Source organism: Gasterosteus aculeatus, chromosome 6, assembly GCF_964276395.1.
Source record: "Gasterosteus aculeatus chromosome 6, fGasAcu3.hap1.1, whole genome shotgun sequence".
NCBI lineage: Eukaryota > Metazoa > Chordata > Actinopteri > Perciformes > Gasterosteidae > Gasterosteus > Gasterosteus aculeatus.
In genome coordinates this window covers 1,460,897-1,480,000 of record NC_135693.1, presented here as the reverse complement: position 1 = coordinate 1,480,000, position 19,104 = coordinate 1,460,897, and the positions used below count along the sequence as shown (strand labels likewise).

General features: G+C 45.1%; 1 protein-coding gene across 2 annotated transcripts in view; it reads left to right on the top strand.

Moving 5' to 3' along the window:
* The window catches only part of LOC120820481 (heterogeneous nuclear ribonucleoprotein L-like), a 22,894-nt gene extending 4,175 nt beyond the window's left edge, over positions 1 to 18,719 (top strand). The window contains exons 4-14 of one of the 2 annotated variants that reach the window (XM_040178251.2): positions 80 to 162; positions 780 to 865; positions 947 to 1,043; positions 3,750 to 3,822; positions 9,450 to 9,521; positions 9,790 to 10,007; positions 10,154 to 10,275; positions 10,622 to 10,823; positions 11,019 to 11,076; positions 11,663 to 11,761; positions 15,502 to 18,719. In XM_040178251.2, the coding sequence (XP_040034185.2) occupies positions 80 to 162; positions 780 to 865; positions 947 to 1,043; positions 3,750 to 3,822; positions 9,450 to 9,521; positions 9,790 to 10,007; positions 10,154 to 10,275; positions 10,622 to 10,823; positions 11,019 to 11,076; positions 11,663 to 11,761; positions 15,502 to 15,557 (1,166 nt within the window). In that variant the 3' untranslated portion in view covers positions 15,558 to 18,719. Of the gene's footprint in view, positions 1 to 79; positions 208 to 779; positions 866 to 946; positions 1,044 to 3,749; positions 3,823 to 9,449; positions 9,522 to 9,789; positions 10,008 to 10,153; positions 10,276 to 10,621; positions 10,824 to 11,018; positions 11,077 to 11,662; positions 11,762 to 15,501 lie in introns of both variants that reach the window. The other variant, XM_040178250.2, reaches the window with a different exon arrangement.
* The last annotated feature ends 385 nt before the right edge of the window (positions 18,720 to 19,104 follow it).

Sequence of the window (19,104 nt, the reverse complement as noted above, 5' to 3'; positions counted from 1 at the left end):
CCGGCGTTCTTTCCACCCTGAAGACGGGACGTATTGATCGGGGGTTTGTAGCCGGCTCTCACGTCCAACTTTTCATCAGGCCAACAGGCGTACTTCAATTACTCCACATCCAAGAGGATCACCAGGCCGACCAACGCCGACAACCCCAACAGTGGCAACAAGGTGCTGCTGCTCTCCATCCAGAATCCCCTGTACCCCATAACCACGGTACACACTCTCACACGCACACGCACACACGCACACACACACGCATGTCCACCTGTGTGCTCCCATCACCTCGTGCCACCACGTCATGGTCCCGTCAGGCGGCCAGCGACCGGGGCTTTGCTCTAAGGGGCGACCCGCTGTGCTCGCCGCAGGGGCGTCTGCACCGCCCGCACAGACACCCCTGCCTGAGTTCCCATGATGCCGAGCAGTGCTCACTGAGCCCCGCCTTCAATGCTGCGAATACATTGATCACTGAAGGAAGCGATGAAGCCGGTGGTAGTCTGGCGACCTGTCTCCACCCACTCCATCCGTCCCCATCTAACGAGAGAAGCCAGCGATGCGACAAAGAGAAGTGGTGCTACGTCGTGACAATGCGACCTTCACGCCGACGTAGAGTTTGTAGCCGGTCTCAGTTCCCCTCCGCGGATCTTCAGTGTCTGGAATGCGGATGACGGCCTGTTGGTCGTCTCCCCTAACAGCAGCAGGTGTTTCCTCCTCACCTTCAGGGCCTCAGTGTCTCTTCTGTCTGCGTCTCTGAAATGTGCGTGTTGACTGTCTGCTTGTTGCTCTAGGACGTCCTGTACACCGTGTGCAACCCCATCGGCAGCGTGCTGAGGATCGTCATCTTCAAGCGAAATGGAATCCAGGCCATGGTGGAGTATCCTTACTGCAGCGCGTGTGTGTGTGTGTGTGTGTGTGTCTGTGCGTGTCGGCCTTCTCCTTAACCCCCACCCCCCAGGTTTGAGTCGGTTCAGTGTGCTCAGAAGGCCAAGGCTGCTTTGAACGGAGCGGACATCTACGCCGGCTGCTGTACGCTCAAGATTGAATACGCACGGGTAAGAGGCAGGGAGCGCGCCGGCAGGTCGGCCTGCGAGGTTCACGCGAGCGCGGACGGGCCGTTCTCCAGTGAGTCCAGATGTCTGCTAGCGTCATCAAGACGAGCAAACAACCGCACGAGTACCTCCCGGAGGTCAGCGAGGCCCGGGGGCCTCTGCACAGAGCCACAGCGGGGGAATTTAGTGGTGTTGAGAAACCAAATGTGTTTGAAGAGCCACGTATGGCGTGTCGAGGATGAGAGAGAGACAGGAACAACACGCAGTACCTCCTCCGACCTGACGGCAAAGGGTTGAATATTAAGTCGTCTGCAGCCACATATCTTCTCCATATTACCATTTCGGCAATAAATTAACAAAGCTAACTTTTAATAAATCAGAGAATGCCGAGAGAACACACAGGAAAACGCCGCCAAGGCCACAGGTTCAAACTGACGGCGATGAGACCCAGGACGCTCACGCTTTAGATACACTGTGAAGTTGCATGCGGGGGGACACGGGGGAGAAATCAGACAAACACAAGCGGAGGAAGTGAAGCTAACCCGAGAGGTGAAACGGAAGCGAGCCAAACATTGTGACACCAGCGGGATGAGAACGGGAAGTGTCCGCGTGCTGCAGCAGTCTGAGACCACGCTACGCGTCTTCTGCACAAACTGCTATCATACAAGGTGGATCTGCAGGTTATCTTATCTGCTCGCTTTGTCCGGTTACAAACGAGTCAAATAGACTTTTTCCCATTTGATCAACACAGAATGCATAACACATTAAGCCCATATTGTGAATAATGAGAACAGTTGGATTCCCTTTTGCTGCAGTTACAGCTGCAAGTGTTGGGTTTGCACATCTGGAGATGGAAACGTTGGTCCATTCTTCTTCTGTGAACAGCAGTACTCGGATCCTCTCATGGATTCTTAATTGGATTGAGGTGTGGGCTTCGACCGGGCCGTTTTAAAACATGAACATGCCGTGATCTAAACCATTCCATTGTATCTGCGGCTGTATGTTTATGGTCATTGAACCGCTGGAAGATGAACCTCCGCCCCAGTCGCAAGTCTTCTGCAGACTGCATCATGTTTTCTTCAAGGATTGCTCTGGATTTTGCTCCCTCCATCTTTCCCTCATTCTGACTAGTTCCCCTGTACCTGCTGCAGAGAAGCATCCCCACAGGAGGATGCTACCACCACCATGTTTCCATTACGAGGTTGTGCTCAGGGTGATGGCCAGAGGAAACTCTGAGCACCCTAAAACATCCCATTTTGGTCTCATCTGACCAGAGCACCTTGTCCGCATGTTCGCTGTGTCTCCCACATGGATTTTGGCAAATTCCAGACAGGATTTCTTATGGTCCACGTCCAACAGCGGCTTTCTTCTTGCCACTTCCGTAAAGGCCAGATTTGTGGAGGACACTGCTAATAGTTGTCCTGTGGGCAGATTCTCAACCTCAGCTGCGGATCTTTGCAGCTCCTCCAGAGTTCTCACGGTCCTCTTGGTGGCTTCTCAGGTTCATCTCCTCCTTGTCTGGTCGGTTTGGGTGGACGGCCTTCTCTTGGTAGGTTTGGGGTGGTGCCGTATTAGTCTCCACCCGAGTTCTTCACGGAACACACGTGTAGCCCGTCTACTCTCTGAATTGGTAAATAGGGCCCCGAGTTCTTTACTTAATTCAAATGTGTTCTTATTCCCAATTAGCTCTATATTAATATTAATATAATATGTATATACATACAATGTCAGACATACATGGAATTTGACTTAGCGGTTGGTGCGTAACAGCAGACAGTACAGTGCACGAGGAATAAAATATAATGCTATGGGTTAGTTCAAAATAAAGGAATAAAAGTTACAGTTAAAAATGAAGTGCACCAGCGAACAGAAAGTGACAGGTGAAAGTGACAGGTGAAAGTGACAGGTGAAAGTGACAGGTGAAAGTGACAGGTGAAAGTGACAGGTGAAAGTGACAGGTGAAAGTGACAAGTGAAAGTGAGAAAGAAAGTGACTTGAGTGAGAAAGTGGGACGTCAGAGTCCGTCAGTGGGGGACCGGCTCTATTGATGAGCCCGACTGCCGACGGGAAGAAACGGGTGGTGTGGCGGGAGGTCTTAGTTGGTGGAGCTGTGGAGGATGGAGTCAGGACATTGTCTATTGAATCTGCAGTAGGACTCATTCAGCTGGTCTGCAGGCGGAGGACGTTCATGGAGTGGGGGTTTGGCTGGTAGTGTGTGAGGTGTTTGAGGCCTCTCCAGACCGAAGCAGAGTCCCTTGCTGAGAGCTGTTGTTCTCAGACTACAGACGTTTAGCGTCTCACCGACGTGCTAAACTTGTATTTTGACCCCGTGTACAAGTCTTTGTCCCGGCTCCTAAATGCCTGGTCCTTCTGCAGGCAGGTTTGTCGTTGTTGAAACTCACCCTGGTGCATGATGGTACACAGCTGTCCTCACAGAAGCGTGTGAGGGGTTTTACAGTAAAGGGGGTGAATACTTAACACTTTCCGATTTTATTTGTAAATTATTTTGAAATCCATGTAAACTTTCCCCTGACTTCCAGACGATGGACTATTTTGTGTTCTCAATGAAATGCATTCTGTGGTCATACCATGACAAAACGTGTAAGAGGCTGAACACCCTTGGAAGGTGCTGTATGTGTGCAGTGAAAACGATCATCTGTGATGCATTTAACTGTATCCTGAGTCGCTGTTCCTTCTTTCTGCCACCAGCCAACACGGCTGAACGTGATTAAGAATGACAACGAGAGCTGGGACTACACCAAACCCTACCTGGTCAGACGAGGTAGGACTCCTTCCCTTTATTTCACACTCACACTGACCGCGGGGCCCTACGCGAGGCCCCTTTGCGGGGCCCCTTGGGTTCCACTACATGGGAGGCCCTACGCGAGGCCCTTCACGGGGCCCTTCGCGGGGCCCCTTGGGTTCCACTACATGGGAGACCCTGTGATGTGGAAGGTAGGACTCACTTTCAGACCGAATACTTTTCCCTCCACTGCAGCTTTCCTCAGGTCACCAGTAGATGAAAATGTCAAGTCGCAATCAAGTCATTATGGATTAAGAGTGTAGTCAAAAACAGTTTGGACCGTTGACTTCCATTACACCAAGACTCCTCCGACTTCTGTCTCTCCATCTCCAATCTCATCACTCTCACACCAGCCAATCACAAGCCTGCACCTGCGCTTGCCATGAGGAGAGAGAGTAGAGAGACGTTGAGGGAGGGAGGGAGCGCACAGGGCGGACGTCAGGCTGACATTGCACTGCAGCTTTCTTCCAATCTCCACTTCTCCAACCAAGCAGCGACAGAAAGAGGAGGATCTCACACCTGCTGACCGCCATGCAGCTGCTGCTTCAACATGCCCAGCACGCCTCAACCCCAGCTCTCCCCGCAGGACTCGGGTAGCACCTCCTCCGTCTATGCGCTCCACCCGGAGGAGTAGTCTGGTGCACACAGTGCCTCGACCTGCCCTGACTCTTAAGTCAGGGCAGGTTTTGGCACCATCACGCAGTTCTTCCAGCACCCAAATGAAAAAGCAGCCTTTTTAAAACGTCTCTCCACTTTGCGCATTGGAGCATTTTGGATCTTTGTGGCTGGAAGCTGGTCAGCTGGTGGGCCAGACGTGTTGGCTGTGTGATGTGTCCTTAGACTGTCCCTGTCGTAGCTTTGACATGGACTCCTTCCTCATGCCAACATGTCCTCGCATGAGTATAATGAACCCTCCTCCCCGAAGGCAGGCCTTCTTTTTTATTCACCACTTTCTGTGCAAAGCTTTGATAAATATAATGAATCCTAATCTGAACCCCCTGCGTACAGTAGCTGCACATGGAGGCAAATGCATGAATGTGCTTTTCTCTGCTAGATGATTGAAGGACCCATAAAGACGTGCTCCTCTAATGTACACCAGCCTTCTGCCCTATGTGCAGCTCAGAACTTAATGTTGGAATCAGTTCATTCTCTATTCAATCACTTCGGGATCTGATTGTCTCTCATTCGCCATGAAGGAAAAACTCTGCAACATGTAAAGAGGGATTCTTTCCCCACTAAACGGCAATTTGTGTACCAATACTCACTCTGCTGCCTTGAATCTGTCTCATGTCTCCGTGGTGGACGGAGACTCCAAAAATAGGGATGACCTTGATGAATTGAGGTGATTAGATCTGCTTTTGAAGGAGAAACATCTGTCCATAAACCTCTCTGAAAGCGAGTCTACTATGATTCAGGTGCACAACAGAGAAGCGCTTTATTTAATCCATGATTTAAGATGACACGTGACATTTGGGGGAAGCGTTCCTTTGATGAGCAGGAGCTCCTGAAATGATCGGTCCGATTCATGGCTTAAAGATTTGAACCCATCCTTGCACTTGCCTCAAAACAAGCGTGACGTGCCTTGGCTCTGAAGGCTCCGTGTGGAGCAAACACACCTGATGGTGTTTGCTCCACACGGAGCCTTCAGAGGGTCGCCGGGTCGCTGATGCAGCCTCACAGCTCGCTGTTTCAAAAGGATTCCTGAAATGATCCATAGCGTTGTGAACTGGTCCCAACTGTGCTAAATAAATGCACATTGTCGATGTTTTATTATTTTCAATGGTGGCACATTGCAAGGACGCAGGCGGGGGGCGAGCTGCCACTGACCATTGTCTCCCAGTGGGAACCACTGGTTTCACACAATACACCGGCCTCGGTCCCACTGGGGCATCTCTTCAGGGAAAGTGCATTGAGTTTCAATGTGCAAAGCCTTCAGTGTCTTCGGGAGAAGGGTGGCGCTGGCGTCACTAGCGTGAGCGTTGAGAACGTCTGCTGCGGGCTACGTAGACCATGAAGGCTCAACGTTGTGTAAGGATTTAGATCTGAAAGTCTATTCCTTTGGTCCTATTGAAGTCTATGAGAAAATGGCTCCTTCTCTTGATGTGTTCCCTCAGTAAACATTGTAAACATGAGGTCTAGTTGAAGTCTTCTTCAATACAGCATGATGTGCATTTAGTAAACAATGGTCCCATTTACTTTCCTGGGGTATTTCTTAAGACCATGAGTGGTCAGACTTCTGTCCCCTTATAAGAAGTGTACATAGTCACCATGAAGTCACCCATTGGTCAGTAGTTTGCTGTCTTGGAGTCGCCCCCTGCTGGTCAGCAGGAAGAATGCATCGACGTCCCTCAACAGAACCACAGGGTGACGGCTGATAAGAGCCTGACAATAAAGGAGAGAGACGGCAGGGGCCCCCAGGTAGTGTGACCAACCCCTCCAGGTACCTGCTGCATTAAAGAACAAACCAGTGGACCATCACACGTATCAGTGTAGCAACCGGTGTAGAGACGGTCGATCGCTGTTAGATCCTTGCAGAGTCACAAGGTTTCAATAATGCATGAAGGGACCCCTGCTGTGTGCTGTGTGTGTACATTAGAGACTGCAGATGCTGCTGCTGACAACAGGGACCGCTGTGCAATGAACAGAATATAAAGGAGACACTCGGGATGATTGAATCAGCAGTTCCCTTTACCTCGATATCACAGTGGAAGACGCCTGATGTCCTGGTGGGCATTTGCTCTGAAACGATCGTACGTGTGTTTGGAATAGTTGGTGGACTGAAGCACATTTCATTTGTGTTTATTGGTGTCCTTTATGTAGTATTTCCTCCTACACTCCCTTGGCAATCCTAGAATTGACCTATGCTGCAAATACCTGGTCTGGGATCAGTTAGAGAGGACTTCTCCTCCAGTGATGTGTGTCAGAGCCTTCTCTGGTAAATATACTGTAGCTGCTCATCTTTATTTCAACGTGTTCAACACGCCTTGTGTGAAGGGCCACACATTCCTGGTCTAGATCGAGAATTCTATAATGTTCCAAATCAGCTATCTTAGTACTACTCTGTGAATCCAGTTAGCTTTTCCCCTGAAGAGATGTCCGTACATTGTGCACAGGATGCACATTCTAGAGCCTTTGTGTTCTCCCGTTTGTTTCACCTGCTCACATCGTTGGTGTGCTTGTAAAACGTGGTGTGTATCTGAGGAGCATTTAATGACCGCGTGCCGTCTTGGTTGATGCGCGTCCCCCTCCACCTATCAGAGCCACGTCTGGGTCCTTTCAGTGTGCCTCCCATGTGGTGTGTAGCTTGTATGTAGTCTTGTCTATACATGCAGAATGTCATGCTGTTGACAGTGATTTAATGGTCATGACGGTGATGTTTTTGTTATTATGATGGTAATGTAATGCAGGTGATGTTCATTCGTGCTGAGGGAGAAAACAGTGAAAACTTGATGCCTCACAGGTACTCTTTAATCTCTTTAATATCTGTTCACATGAGCTTCTCTGTATCACTAAACCTGTCTCTCTTTAAATAAATTCACCTTGAAGTTGTTTATTTCTTATTTGCTCACCGTCATCATTACATCCACTACCTTGAAGTCCATTAAAGTTACCAGGTTATGTTTCTGTGGGGCGGAATCATCACCACACGGTGGTTTAAAGCAGTGGTTCTCAAACTGTGGGGCACGACCCTCCGGTGGCCTGAAATGTAGAATTAAAATAAACATTAACATTTGTTTTCATTTTTTAATTAAATTTTTCTTTTAATCCTTTATTAATCCCACATGGGGGAATTATTCTGTGCATTTTACCCATCCTTAGTAGTTAAGGAGCTGTGTGCTGCTGTGAAGGACTGGGGCTCCAGCGTCCATCTCAAGGACACTCAGATAAACTATGGACAGAACACGGATCAAATAACATATTTGAACTTTTTGTTTTGTTTATCGCAGGTTGAACTTTATTTTTATTACCCTGAAAAGATATTCAGTACAAAATATGTGAATTAGGCTATTACAATAAGCCAGAGGTCTCCAACAGGGGATCCGAGAACCCCAGGGGGTCCGCGGAGGTACTGCAGTCACGAAATTTTTGGTTGATGGGTTTTTTTCCAAACATTTTTTTTGCCACAAATTTAAATGTCTTCAGAACCAGAATTGTATTTATTGTCATTAAATACACATGAACATGAATCCAACATATTGTAGTGAACGGATAAATTGATGGAGGAGACGTTATCTTTCAGTTGGCAAAGCACACATTCATCTTCCTACAGCAGCTCTCAAGCTGGCAGAGCTTCATTCACAGCTCCTTTCATGCTGATACGACAGCACAGGCACCATGGCAACTCTTCTATGGGGAAAAAAGGGAAGAAACCTCTGAGAACGTCAGAGGAGGATCCGTCTCCTGATAGACAGACTACAATGATGTCATGTGTACAGAATGAACAATGTAGAAGATGAACAACACTTTCAGATCATATAACAGAAATGATTCAAATAAGTAGTAGTAAGCAGGTGTACAACAGGACCACTGCAGGGACAACCACCATCACATAGAACCACCCACAGCTAGAACCACCACCAGATAGAACCACCATCAGATAGAACCACCATCAGCTAGAACCACCATCAGATAGAACCACCATCTGATACAACCACCATCTGATACAACCACCACCAGATAGAACCACCATCACATAGAACCACCATCTGATACAACCACCACCAGATAGAACCACCATCACATAGAACCACCATCTGATACAACCACCATCACGTAGAACCACCATCCGATACAACCATCACATAGAACCACCATCAGATAGAACCACCATCCGATACAACCACCATCACATAGAACCAGCATCTGATAGAACCACCATCACATAGAACCACCATCTGATACAACCACCATCACATAGAACCACCATCTGATACAACCACCATCACATAGAACCACCATCTGATACAACCACCATCACATAGAACCACCATCACATAGAACCACCATCACATAGAACCACCATCACATAGAACCACCATCAGATAGAACCACCATCCGATACAACCACCATCACATAGAACCACCATCTGATACAACCACCATCACATAGAACCACCATCTGATACAACCACCATCACATAGAACCACCATCTGATACAACCACCATCACATAGAACCACCATCTGATACAACCACCATCACATAGAACCACCATCACATAGAACCACCTTCCACAGAAGCCTGTGGGGAGGGGAAGTGCAAAGACTTTAGGAGAGGGTAATGTCTGTGTACGATGACAGTAATAGTATGATTGATATTTTAAATAGTAATGATGATGATGGCAGTAGCAGGTATCAGCAGGGCCGTGGCAGGAGGCAGGAACATGGTCCAGATAGAATCATAATCCATAAATGGAAACCTGTTTACAGTAATAGAAATGGGAATATTAATGGTGTTAGTGGGTAGGTGTCCTCGGGGCCAGGCAGGAGTCAGGAACAGGGTCCAGACGGAACTACGATCTACGGAGACCTCCGAGGCGAGAATGTTTTTTGAACACGTACGAGCCCATTGTTTGTGTAGTAGATGAATGTGTGTGTGTGTTTCAGACCGTGGGAAGGGAAGGCAGAGACAGGCCATATTGGGAGAACACCCATCGTCCTACAGTGATAACGGCTATGGTAAGACACACGTAACTACACCTGCTGCCACTTCATCCACAGCTCCTCGTACTCCACTACACACTCCTCCACAAAGAGGTGCACCTGCCTGTCACACCTTTTCATGCAAAGAGGGCTTGTATTCATTGTTATTGGGTTGCCAACAGTAGATGACGGTCAAAACGCAGGAATCTCGTATTGCTGTGGATGGGGACAGACCTCATTTTAAAATGTCTGCGTCTGTCTGTGAGACAGCTGTTAACATCTGTAACCCTCTGTGCCTCCTCAGGTTCCCCTTGCCCCCTGCTGCCTCTGCCAGGCAACAGCAGGTACAAGCTCAGCTCAGCGGACGTTCCAGACATGGTGTCCTACCCGCTGCCCCAGTCCTCCTCCTCGTACTCTGCCCACGCACCCAGCTCCGTCGCCATGGTGAGCGGCCTCCATTCCTCCAAGATGAACTGTACCCGCATCTTCAACCTCTTCTGCCTCTATGGCAACATTGAGAAGGTACGTGGTGTGTGAGACTGCTCGCTGTTTCATGCTACGGTTGTAACTATGGTGTCACACCAGCCACAGCTGTTGGGAGGATTAGGAGAAGGAGTTACTCACAATGTTACTATGCCCGGTATGGGAATGTGTGTGTGTACTTGCAGGTAAAGTTCATGAAGAGTGTGCCTGGCACAGCTCTGGTTGAGATGGGAGATGAGTATGCTGTGGACAGAGCCATCACACACCTCAACAGCATCAAGGTGTTCGGCAAGAGACTCAATGTCTGGTGAGAAGTAGATCAACACACACGCACAATATTTTCAACATTCATCAGAAATAAATGTGTTGAATGATCTAAGATGTTTGTGTCTGCGTTAGACCCCTTTTAATATAGACGACATATGGTTTTATCCACTATTCATTATTCATTCACTATTTAAATTCCTGGTTTTGTCACTCAATATATCCTTAGAATAAATTATTTTGAAAACTATATATAAATCTATAAAGCTGATATTCTGTTAATAAACGGTTCATTCTGAGGCCAATTTGTGATTGATGGCCATATAAATTGAATTGAACAAAATGAGTAAGTGCTGGTACCTGGGCTGTGTGCACGTGGTGCTGTGCAGTGTGTCCAAGCAGCACGCAGTGATCCCCAGTCAGGTGTTCGAGTTAGAGGACGGCAGCAGCAGCTACAAGGACTTTGCCATGACGAGGAACAACCGCTTCAGCAGCGCCGGACAGGCCTCCAAAAACATCATCCAGCCTCCGTCTGCAGTGCTGCACTACTATAACGTCCCCCCGTGCATATCCCAGGAGCATCTACTCCGGGTACGTGGACAGCCGTGCAGGCCGTCATCGTGGACCAACATGGGTCAGGGTCAGGACATGGCCACATCACATTTAAACATTCTGTTGTTCAAGCAGATTATTGAGCCAAATATGCAGCTGGAGGTCAAAGTGTATTTAATGTGTGAAAGACCGAATGATGGAGGAGTTGTCACATATTCTCTCATCTTTTGGCAGCTGTGTACGGAGCACGATGTGCCCGGCTTCGTCAAATTCAAGATGTTTGATGCCAAACGTGAGTAGAACTTCACTTAGAGACCTTTTATTAGGTGATTGTTAAAGCTAAAATAGGACTTTTGGAGTGAGTTTGTGAAAAAGATTCCTCTCACTTCTCTGTGTGAGCTAACACATTTCTCCTACCGCCACCGTGTCACCAAGCGCCTAAATATTACTATTAATATTGCTATTATTCTTATTTGAAGGCATCATCATCCACCCAAAATCCCTCGCTAAACACACAGATAGCTTCTCCCTCTCCATTGATGGCTCCACTGTCTCTCCTCCCTCCAACATCTGCCACTTTTTATCTGAATCAACCACATAGTAGAAGACATCCAGCCATCTGAAAGCCTCATGATCCACCGGCTCATTAGCTTGATTACTGCCGTAGCCTTTTTGAGCTGGACACTCCTCAAAGAGCTTCATGACCTCTGTGACTTGCCTGGGCCAAAAGTCTTCATTACATACATTTAAAAACGAATTATCAGCTCCTTCCCAATGAGGCCCGCCGTAGGGCACGGGACTCAAGCCCCCCTAAGCCCCGGCAGGATTCTTGTGGATTTGACTCTTTTGATGTGACATCTTGCTTCTCCCTCCCTTAGCCTCCTCTAAGACCATCTCTGGCTTGTTGGAGTTTGACAGTAAGACGGAGGCAGTGGAGGTTCTTACTGTTCTCAACCACTACCAGATAAGGATACCCAGTAAGTCCGTCTGAAAGACCCCTCCTGGCTTTCAAGCATTCGTACACTTTAATGTTCACTCTGTCAGGACCTCATACTGTCACCGTGTGGGGTATTTCCTGTTTGACTTGGGATAAATTCACTTCCTGCCCTGGTGTGTTTTCTCCCCTTCCTTGCTTGTCTGTCTTCATGGTTAGTCTTTTTGGATAGTCTTTATGGTTAGTCATGGTTAGTCTTTGTGGATATCCTTTAAGGTTAGTCATGGTTAGTCTTTTTGGACAGCCTTTATGGTTAGTCATGGTTAGTCTTTTTGGATATCCTTTGTGGTTAGTCTTTTTGGATATCCTTTATGGTTAGTTTATGGTTAGTCTTTTTGGATAGCCTTTATGGTTAGTTTATGGTTAGTCTTTTTGGATAGCATTTATGGTTAGTCATAGTTAGACTTTTTGGATAGCCTTTATGGTTTATGGTTAGTCTTTTTGGATAGCCTTTATGGTTTATGGTTGGTCTTTTTGGATAGCCTTTATGGTTAGTCATGGTTGGTCTTTTTGGATAGCCTTTATGGTTTATGGTTGGTCTTTTTGGATTGCCTTTATGGTTAGTCATGGTTGGTCTTTTTGGATAGCCTTTATGGTTTATGGTTGGTCTTTTTGGATTGCCTTTATGGTTAGTCATGGTTGGTCTTTTTGGATAGCATTTATGGTTAGTCATGGTTGGTCTTTTTGGATAGCATTTATGGTTAGTCATGGTTAGTCTTTTTGGATAGCATTTATGGTTAGTCATGGTTGGTCTTTTTGGATAGCATTTATGGTTAGTCATGGTTAGTCTTTTTGGATAGCCTTTATGGTTAGTCATGGTTAGTCTTTTTGGATAGCCTTTATGGTTAGTCATGGTTGGTCTTTTTTGATAGCCTTTATGGTTAGTCATAGTTAGACTTTTTGGATAGCCTTTATGGTTTATGGTTAGTCTTTTTGGATATCCTTTATGGTTTATGGTTAGTCTTTTTGGATAGCCTTTATGGTTAGTCATGGTTGGTCTTTTTGGATAGCCTTTATGGTTAGTCATGGTTGGTCTTTTTGGATTGCCTTTATGGTTAGTCATGGTTAGTCTTTTTGGATAGCCTTTATGGTTAGTCATGGTTAGTCTTTTTGGATAGCCTTTATGGTTTATGGTTAGTCTTTTTGGATATCCTTTATGGTTAGTCTTTTTGGATAGCATTTATGGTTAGTCATGGTTGGTCTTTTTGGATAGCATTTATGGTTAGTCATGGTTAGTCTTTTTGGATAGCCTTTATGGTTAGTCATGGTTAGTCTTTTTGGATAGCCTTTATGGTTAGTCATGGTTGGTCTTTTTTGATAGCCTTTATGGTTAGTCATAGTTAGACTTTTTGGATAGCCTTTATGGTTTATGGTTAGTCTTTTTGGATATCCTTTATGGTTTATGGTTAGTCTTTTTGGATAGCCTTTATGGTTAGTCATGGTTGGTCTTTTTGGATAGCCTTTATGGTTAGTCATGGTTGGTCTTTTTGGATTGCCTTTATGGTTAGTCATGGTTAGTCTTTTTGGATAGCCTTTATGGTTAGTCATGGTTAGTCTTTTTGGATAGCCTTTATGGTTTATGGTTAGTCTTTTTGGATATCCTTTATGGTTAGTCTTTTTGGATAGCATTTATGGTTAGTCATGGTTGGTCTTTTTGGATAGCATTTATGGTTAGTCATGGTTAGTCTTTTTGGATAGCCTTTATGGTTAGTCATGGTTAGTCTTTTTGGATAGCCTTTATGGTTAGTCATGGTTGGTCTTTTTTGATAGCCTTTATGGTTAGTCATAGTTAGACTTTTTGGATAGCCTTTATGGTTTATGGTTAGTCTTTTTGGATATCCTTTATGGTTTATGGTTAGTCTTTTTGGATAGCCTTTATGGTTAGTCATGGTTGGTCTTTTTGGATAGCCTTTATGGTTAGTCATGGTTGGTCTTTTTGGATTGCCTTTATGGTTAGTCATGGTTAGTCTTTTTGGATAGCCTTTATGGTTAGTCATGGTTAGTCTTTTTGGATAGCCTTTATGGTTTATGGTTAGTCTTTTTGGATATCCTTTATGGTTAGTCTTTTTGGATAGCCTTTATGGTTAGTCATGGTTGGTCTTTTTGGATAGCCTTTATGGTTTATGGTTGGTCTTTTTGGATTGCCTTTATGGTTAGTCATGGTTGGTCTTTTTGGATAGCATTTAGGGTTAGTCATGGTCGGTCTTTTTGGATAGCCTTTATGGTTAGTCATGGTTAGTCTTTTTGGATAGCCTTTATGGTTAGTCATGGTTAGTCTTTTTGGATAGCCTTTATGGTTAGTCATGGTTGGTCTTTTTGGATAGCCTTTATGGTTAGTCATAGTTAGACTTTTTGGATAGCCTTTATGGTTTATGGTTAGTCTTTTTGGATATCCTTTATGGTTTATGGTTAGTCTTTTTGGATAGCCTTTATGGTTAGTCATGGTTGGTCTTTTTAGATTGCCTTTATGGTTTATGGTTGGTCTTTTTGGATTGCCTTTATGGTTAGTCATGGTTGGTCTTTTTGGATAGCCTTTATGGTTAGTCATGGTTGGTCTTTTTGGATAGCATTTATGGTTGGTCATGGTTGGTCTTTTTGGATAGCCTTTATGGTTAGTCATGGTTGGTCTTTTTGGATAGCATTTATGGTTGGTCATGGTTGGTCTTTTTGGATAGCCTTTATGGTTAGTCATGGTTAGTCTTTTTGGATAGCCTTTATGGTTAGTCATGGTTTATCTTTTTGGATAGCCTTTATGGTTAGTCATGGTTAGTCTTTTTGGATAGCCTTTATGGTTTATGGTTAGTCTTTTTGGATAGCCTTTATGGTTTATGGTTAGTCTTTTGGGATAGCCTTTATGGTTAGTCATAGTTAGACTTTTTGGATAGCCTTTATGGTTTATGGTTAGTCTTTTTGGATATCCTTTATGGTTTATGGTTAGTCTTTTTGGATAGCCTTCATGGTTAGTCATGGTTAGTCTTTTTGGATAGCCTTTATGGTTTATGGTTAGTCTTTTTGGATAGCCTTTATGGTTAGTCATGGTTAGTCTTTTTGGATAGCCTTTATGGTTATGGCAGCATTGTCACCACAGGAATCTCTGACTATTATACCTTAGTAGCAGAGGCGTATTTCTGGGCATTTTCTAAGGGAAGTTATCTAAAAATAATATCCTTTTATATTTGTGATCATCATTTTCAGATAAAAACTTGACAAACAATGAACAATTTTGTTAAAGTATCCTGTAAATCCTAAGAGGTGAAGCAGTTGTTAATTTCTTATTGTACATACATTTAGTTGATAATAAAATATTGTGTATGGAATTTATCTGCAGAGGCTCCTGTTCAGAGTGAGAAAACACTTTTTTGTTAACCATTTATACATCCATAAACATTGTCTTTAAAAAGGAATAGGTCTAACATAATGCCTGACTAGCTGATACACAGGCACAAACACAGACAGAACATGCTGAATCAGAATTAGAATTACCGCCACTTATTCATTCACACTTCAGCTGGTTGTATACATTCAGTGCGCTGCCCTTTCTACACTGATGTCTCACTTCTTACACTGGAATAGCTGCAATAGGGTGTGTCCTATGTTCCTTAGACAGACCGTAACACCACGGGTGTGTGCTGACAGGGTACCTCTCCATGGCACCATCGAGTTTCCTTTCTCCAACATAGATTCACTGTTGGAATGTGTCCGTGTGCTTGTGTGTGCTTCCAGACGGGTCCAACCCATACACCCTGAAACTGTGTTTCTCCACCTCGTCTCATCTATAAGACGTCGCAGAGCACAAGAAGAGCCCGATGATGGCCGACCTTTGACCCGGGAGAGGGAGACGGACTCGTAGACAGGTGCAGCAGAGATGTATGAAAGAAGGAGGAAATGAGTGAGACAAATGTGGAAGGAGATGAAATTGGTGACTTTTTCTAGGGGAGCCAAGACGCTATCACACAAACAGTCATCACCTAATGTCCAATCACAACTCAGCAAGCTGACAGTCAGAAATACTCTAATGACAGACTGAAATAAAAGAAAAGAAAGAATGGAAGACATGAGAAGCAAAAACCAGACAGAAAGACAGAAAGAAAGACAGGCAGGGACCCACTCTTTTGAATCTACTGTACGAACCTTCATTGCCCACTTCATCAATGGTCCGACCCGTTTAGGAATATACAGGGTGTTGTGTTGAGTTGTGTGCATTTATAACATGTTGGTCACGCTGGGCCCCTTCTCTCCACTGGAGACACCGAACGGCTGATACCCAAACATATGATTCAAACTCTGATGGGCAGGTTGTCAATTACTGAGCACGCTCATTCTTCTCAAAGGACGTTTTGTTTCTTTCATTCTGGACACTGTGTGATCTTCCATTGGCGCTACAAATATCATTTTACCTTAGGAAATATCTGTCAGGTTGCCGCGGCGGTACCAATTACACGGGCAAATACTGGTGTGTCTGGTAGGGTCCTCTTGCTTTACTGTGACCTCAACTTGTTTACAGATTCTCTATTCAGATCATTAATATCTCGTCATCCACTCTCATCCATGTAAGATATGGAGGCGTAACGGTAATAACTCTCTCTGTGTGTTGCTTCTCTTTGTCCACAGTCACTCGACTTCAGTGCATGTTGATGCTTGTGAGTTTGCCTTCTAGTGACAGTTAGTGAGCTTCGCTCTGCCCTGTTCTCATATGACACAAACGCCTCCCTCCAATTACCCTGCTCTTTTTATTGAGTACTTTAATATTTAAATGCTGAAAACGTGATATCAACTCTCAACTGTCATGTGTATATACAATCTTTTTTATTTACATGTTGGGTTGTGGGTCCAAAGTGTTTTTTTCTGAGATGGTGTAAGTATTATATTGCAGGGACTCGTCCTCTTGTCCTCGGTCCTTTGGCAGCATCATTTTGCTTACTTGATGAGGTCACCACTGACACGCGTTGCTTTTTCCACGCTGCAATATACAAGTTTGGTTCTTTTGTCTTTTATGAAAAGGCACAACATTATATTTTTACCTCACATTCGTAAGTAACAGCGGACGGGGGGGAGACCGTCATTCCCAAGCGGGCGCTGCTGCCTGGTGACGCCGTGGTGGGAAAGGTCTAACACAGGGTCCCTACACCCTTTCGGCTCGCAAGCTGCTTTTCACTCAACTTTTCAATCCAAGTCATGGCGATCTGCCCTCCCCCCCCCCGCCCCCCCATCCTCCCCCCCCCCCCCCCCCCATCCTCCTCTCCCCCCCCTCGCTCACAAGGAGCCTCTCGCCTGTCACACCTGACCTGATGTTTTCCCCCAGCGGCAGGTGATCTACCATCACCTGGTCCCCCTGGTCCATCGTGCGCTCACTCACAGAGAGCGACCCCCAGTGGACTTTTTAGGAATAGCAGCTACTTTTATATAAATACAATTTATGTCTTTTTGTAATTCTCACAATAGTAAATTCATCCGGCAAGGCAATTTTCTTTGTATATCACATTTCAACATCAAGGCAATTGAAAGTGCTTCATATAAAACCATCCAAACGTAACGATGTAAAAACGTCATGAACACTGAAACGTAAAATGACGTGTGTGTGTGTGTAGAACCTCCGCCTTTTGCAGCCTGTTAAACACTCGTTCCTTTTGGCCTTTGGCAGTAAATTGAGCATTTTTAAATTGTAAAGGCGTTGAAGCAGCTGTTATTGGTGCGCCGTGTCCAGCCCGACAAAGCGGACATTTGACGGTGATGGACTTTATTTTGTTTCTGCCCATCTATTGTGGACTTCACAAAGAAACTATTAACAAACAAAGCCATAAATGCTGCCTAAAATCAGAGTGAATGATTGGACACACTGGCCGCAGATACATTTTATTTCAGTGTGAGAGACAAAAAAGGAAAAAAGGATGTTTTTTTGAGGGGAAATTTCCATTTGAGTAGAGAGGAGAGGAGGAAGGATTTGAGGAAAGGAAGATTACCGGTACAAAGCAACCCTCTATTACTAAAGACTACGTAAACCGGTTCATCCCTGTAATCAACAAACAATGTACTTCCTGTTATAGTGGCACGCGAATAGTCCTGTAAGATTCCTTTTCCGACGTGCTGGACGGAAGTCATTTGTACAGCGCCTGCGTGGATGTAGTCCAGCAGACCCGTTTAAATGCACCTGAACCTCATTGGTCCTAAGGGTCCCACACACGCAACATCTGTACGTGGACGTAGTACCAGGGACTAGCGCTCCGGGTATTCATCCAATGCTCACAATGTTCAAACTCAGTGTGTATCCGCTCGTCCTACGTGTACCTTAAAATCAGTGTCACCTCTGGACAAAATCCTTAGGTTCATCTAAAAAATAAATATATTCCTATTTGCACTGCGCATGGAAACTACTGGAATTACATAATATTAAGGTGTCTTATTTTTATAATCTTTTCTTTTGGTGTATTTTGCATAAGATGTGAATAGACAGGCTACCTAGCAGGTGAGAGGACACGCGTCCTGCAGGCCGTCCTCTTGGTGAAGCACAGTCTTTATTGTTCCAATAAAATCACTCTTGTGAATTAAGACATGCTTTTGTACACGATTATGTAAATAAGCAAATGACTCCCACTTTGTCTTCAGTTACATTATTGCTCATTTAGATGTAGTTTGTACATTCCTTGTGCGATTGAATCTTGGTGTTTATTTATTTCTTTTGAAGTTTTTGAACCTTTAAGGGGGTTTGATTCGTGCCTGTGGTTGTTACTTGATTCTGATGTGAGTTTTTCATCACAGGACTGAGCGTATGACACAAACCCACATGTTGCTGTAAAGGTTTAATGTTGTTAGCAGTCCGTAGTCACTAAATAAATACATAGAACTATGAGTGTTGATTTAATTTAAGAATCTCTGTTGTTGTAAATGAGATGTACATGTCCAGATGTAATAAATGAAGGTTTGCAGCTGTAAGGGCAGCTCAACAGCTCTCTCACTTGTCTTCATTTACAGCCCTACCTCTTTGTTTCTTTCAACTACTTCCAAGGTCACTGGTATCTTTTGACTCTCACCAACGTATTTATAATGTCAGAATGCTACTTTGCATCAAGGCGGGTTAGAAACGACCAGCACCACTGTCCCCTCTCTCTGGGTGGCACTTAGCAGACTCCATATTATACAGCCAGCATTCGGGTACTGACCAGAACACCGTCCTAACCCGTTCTCCTCCGGCCCACATGTCAGACTATGCTTTGGTTGGACCTCTAATCGGTCGGCTTGAGTTCACATCTCTACTCCAGCTGTTTTGTCCAAGACATATCGCTTATATCGTCAACTTTGGATGTTCCTCAGTAATGTAGACAAGATGCG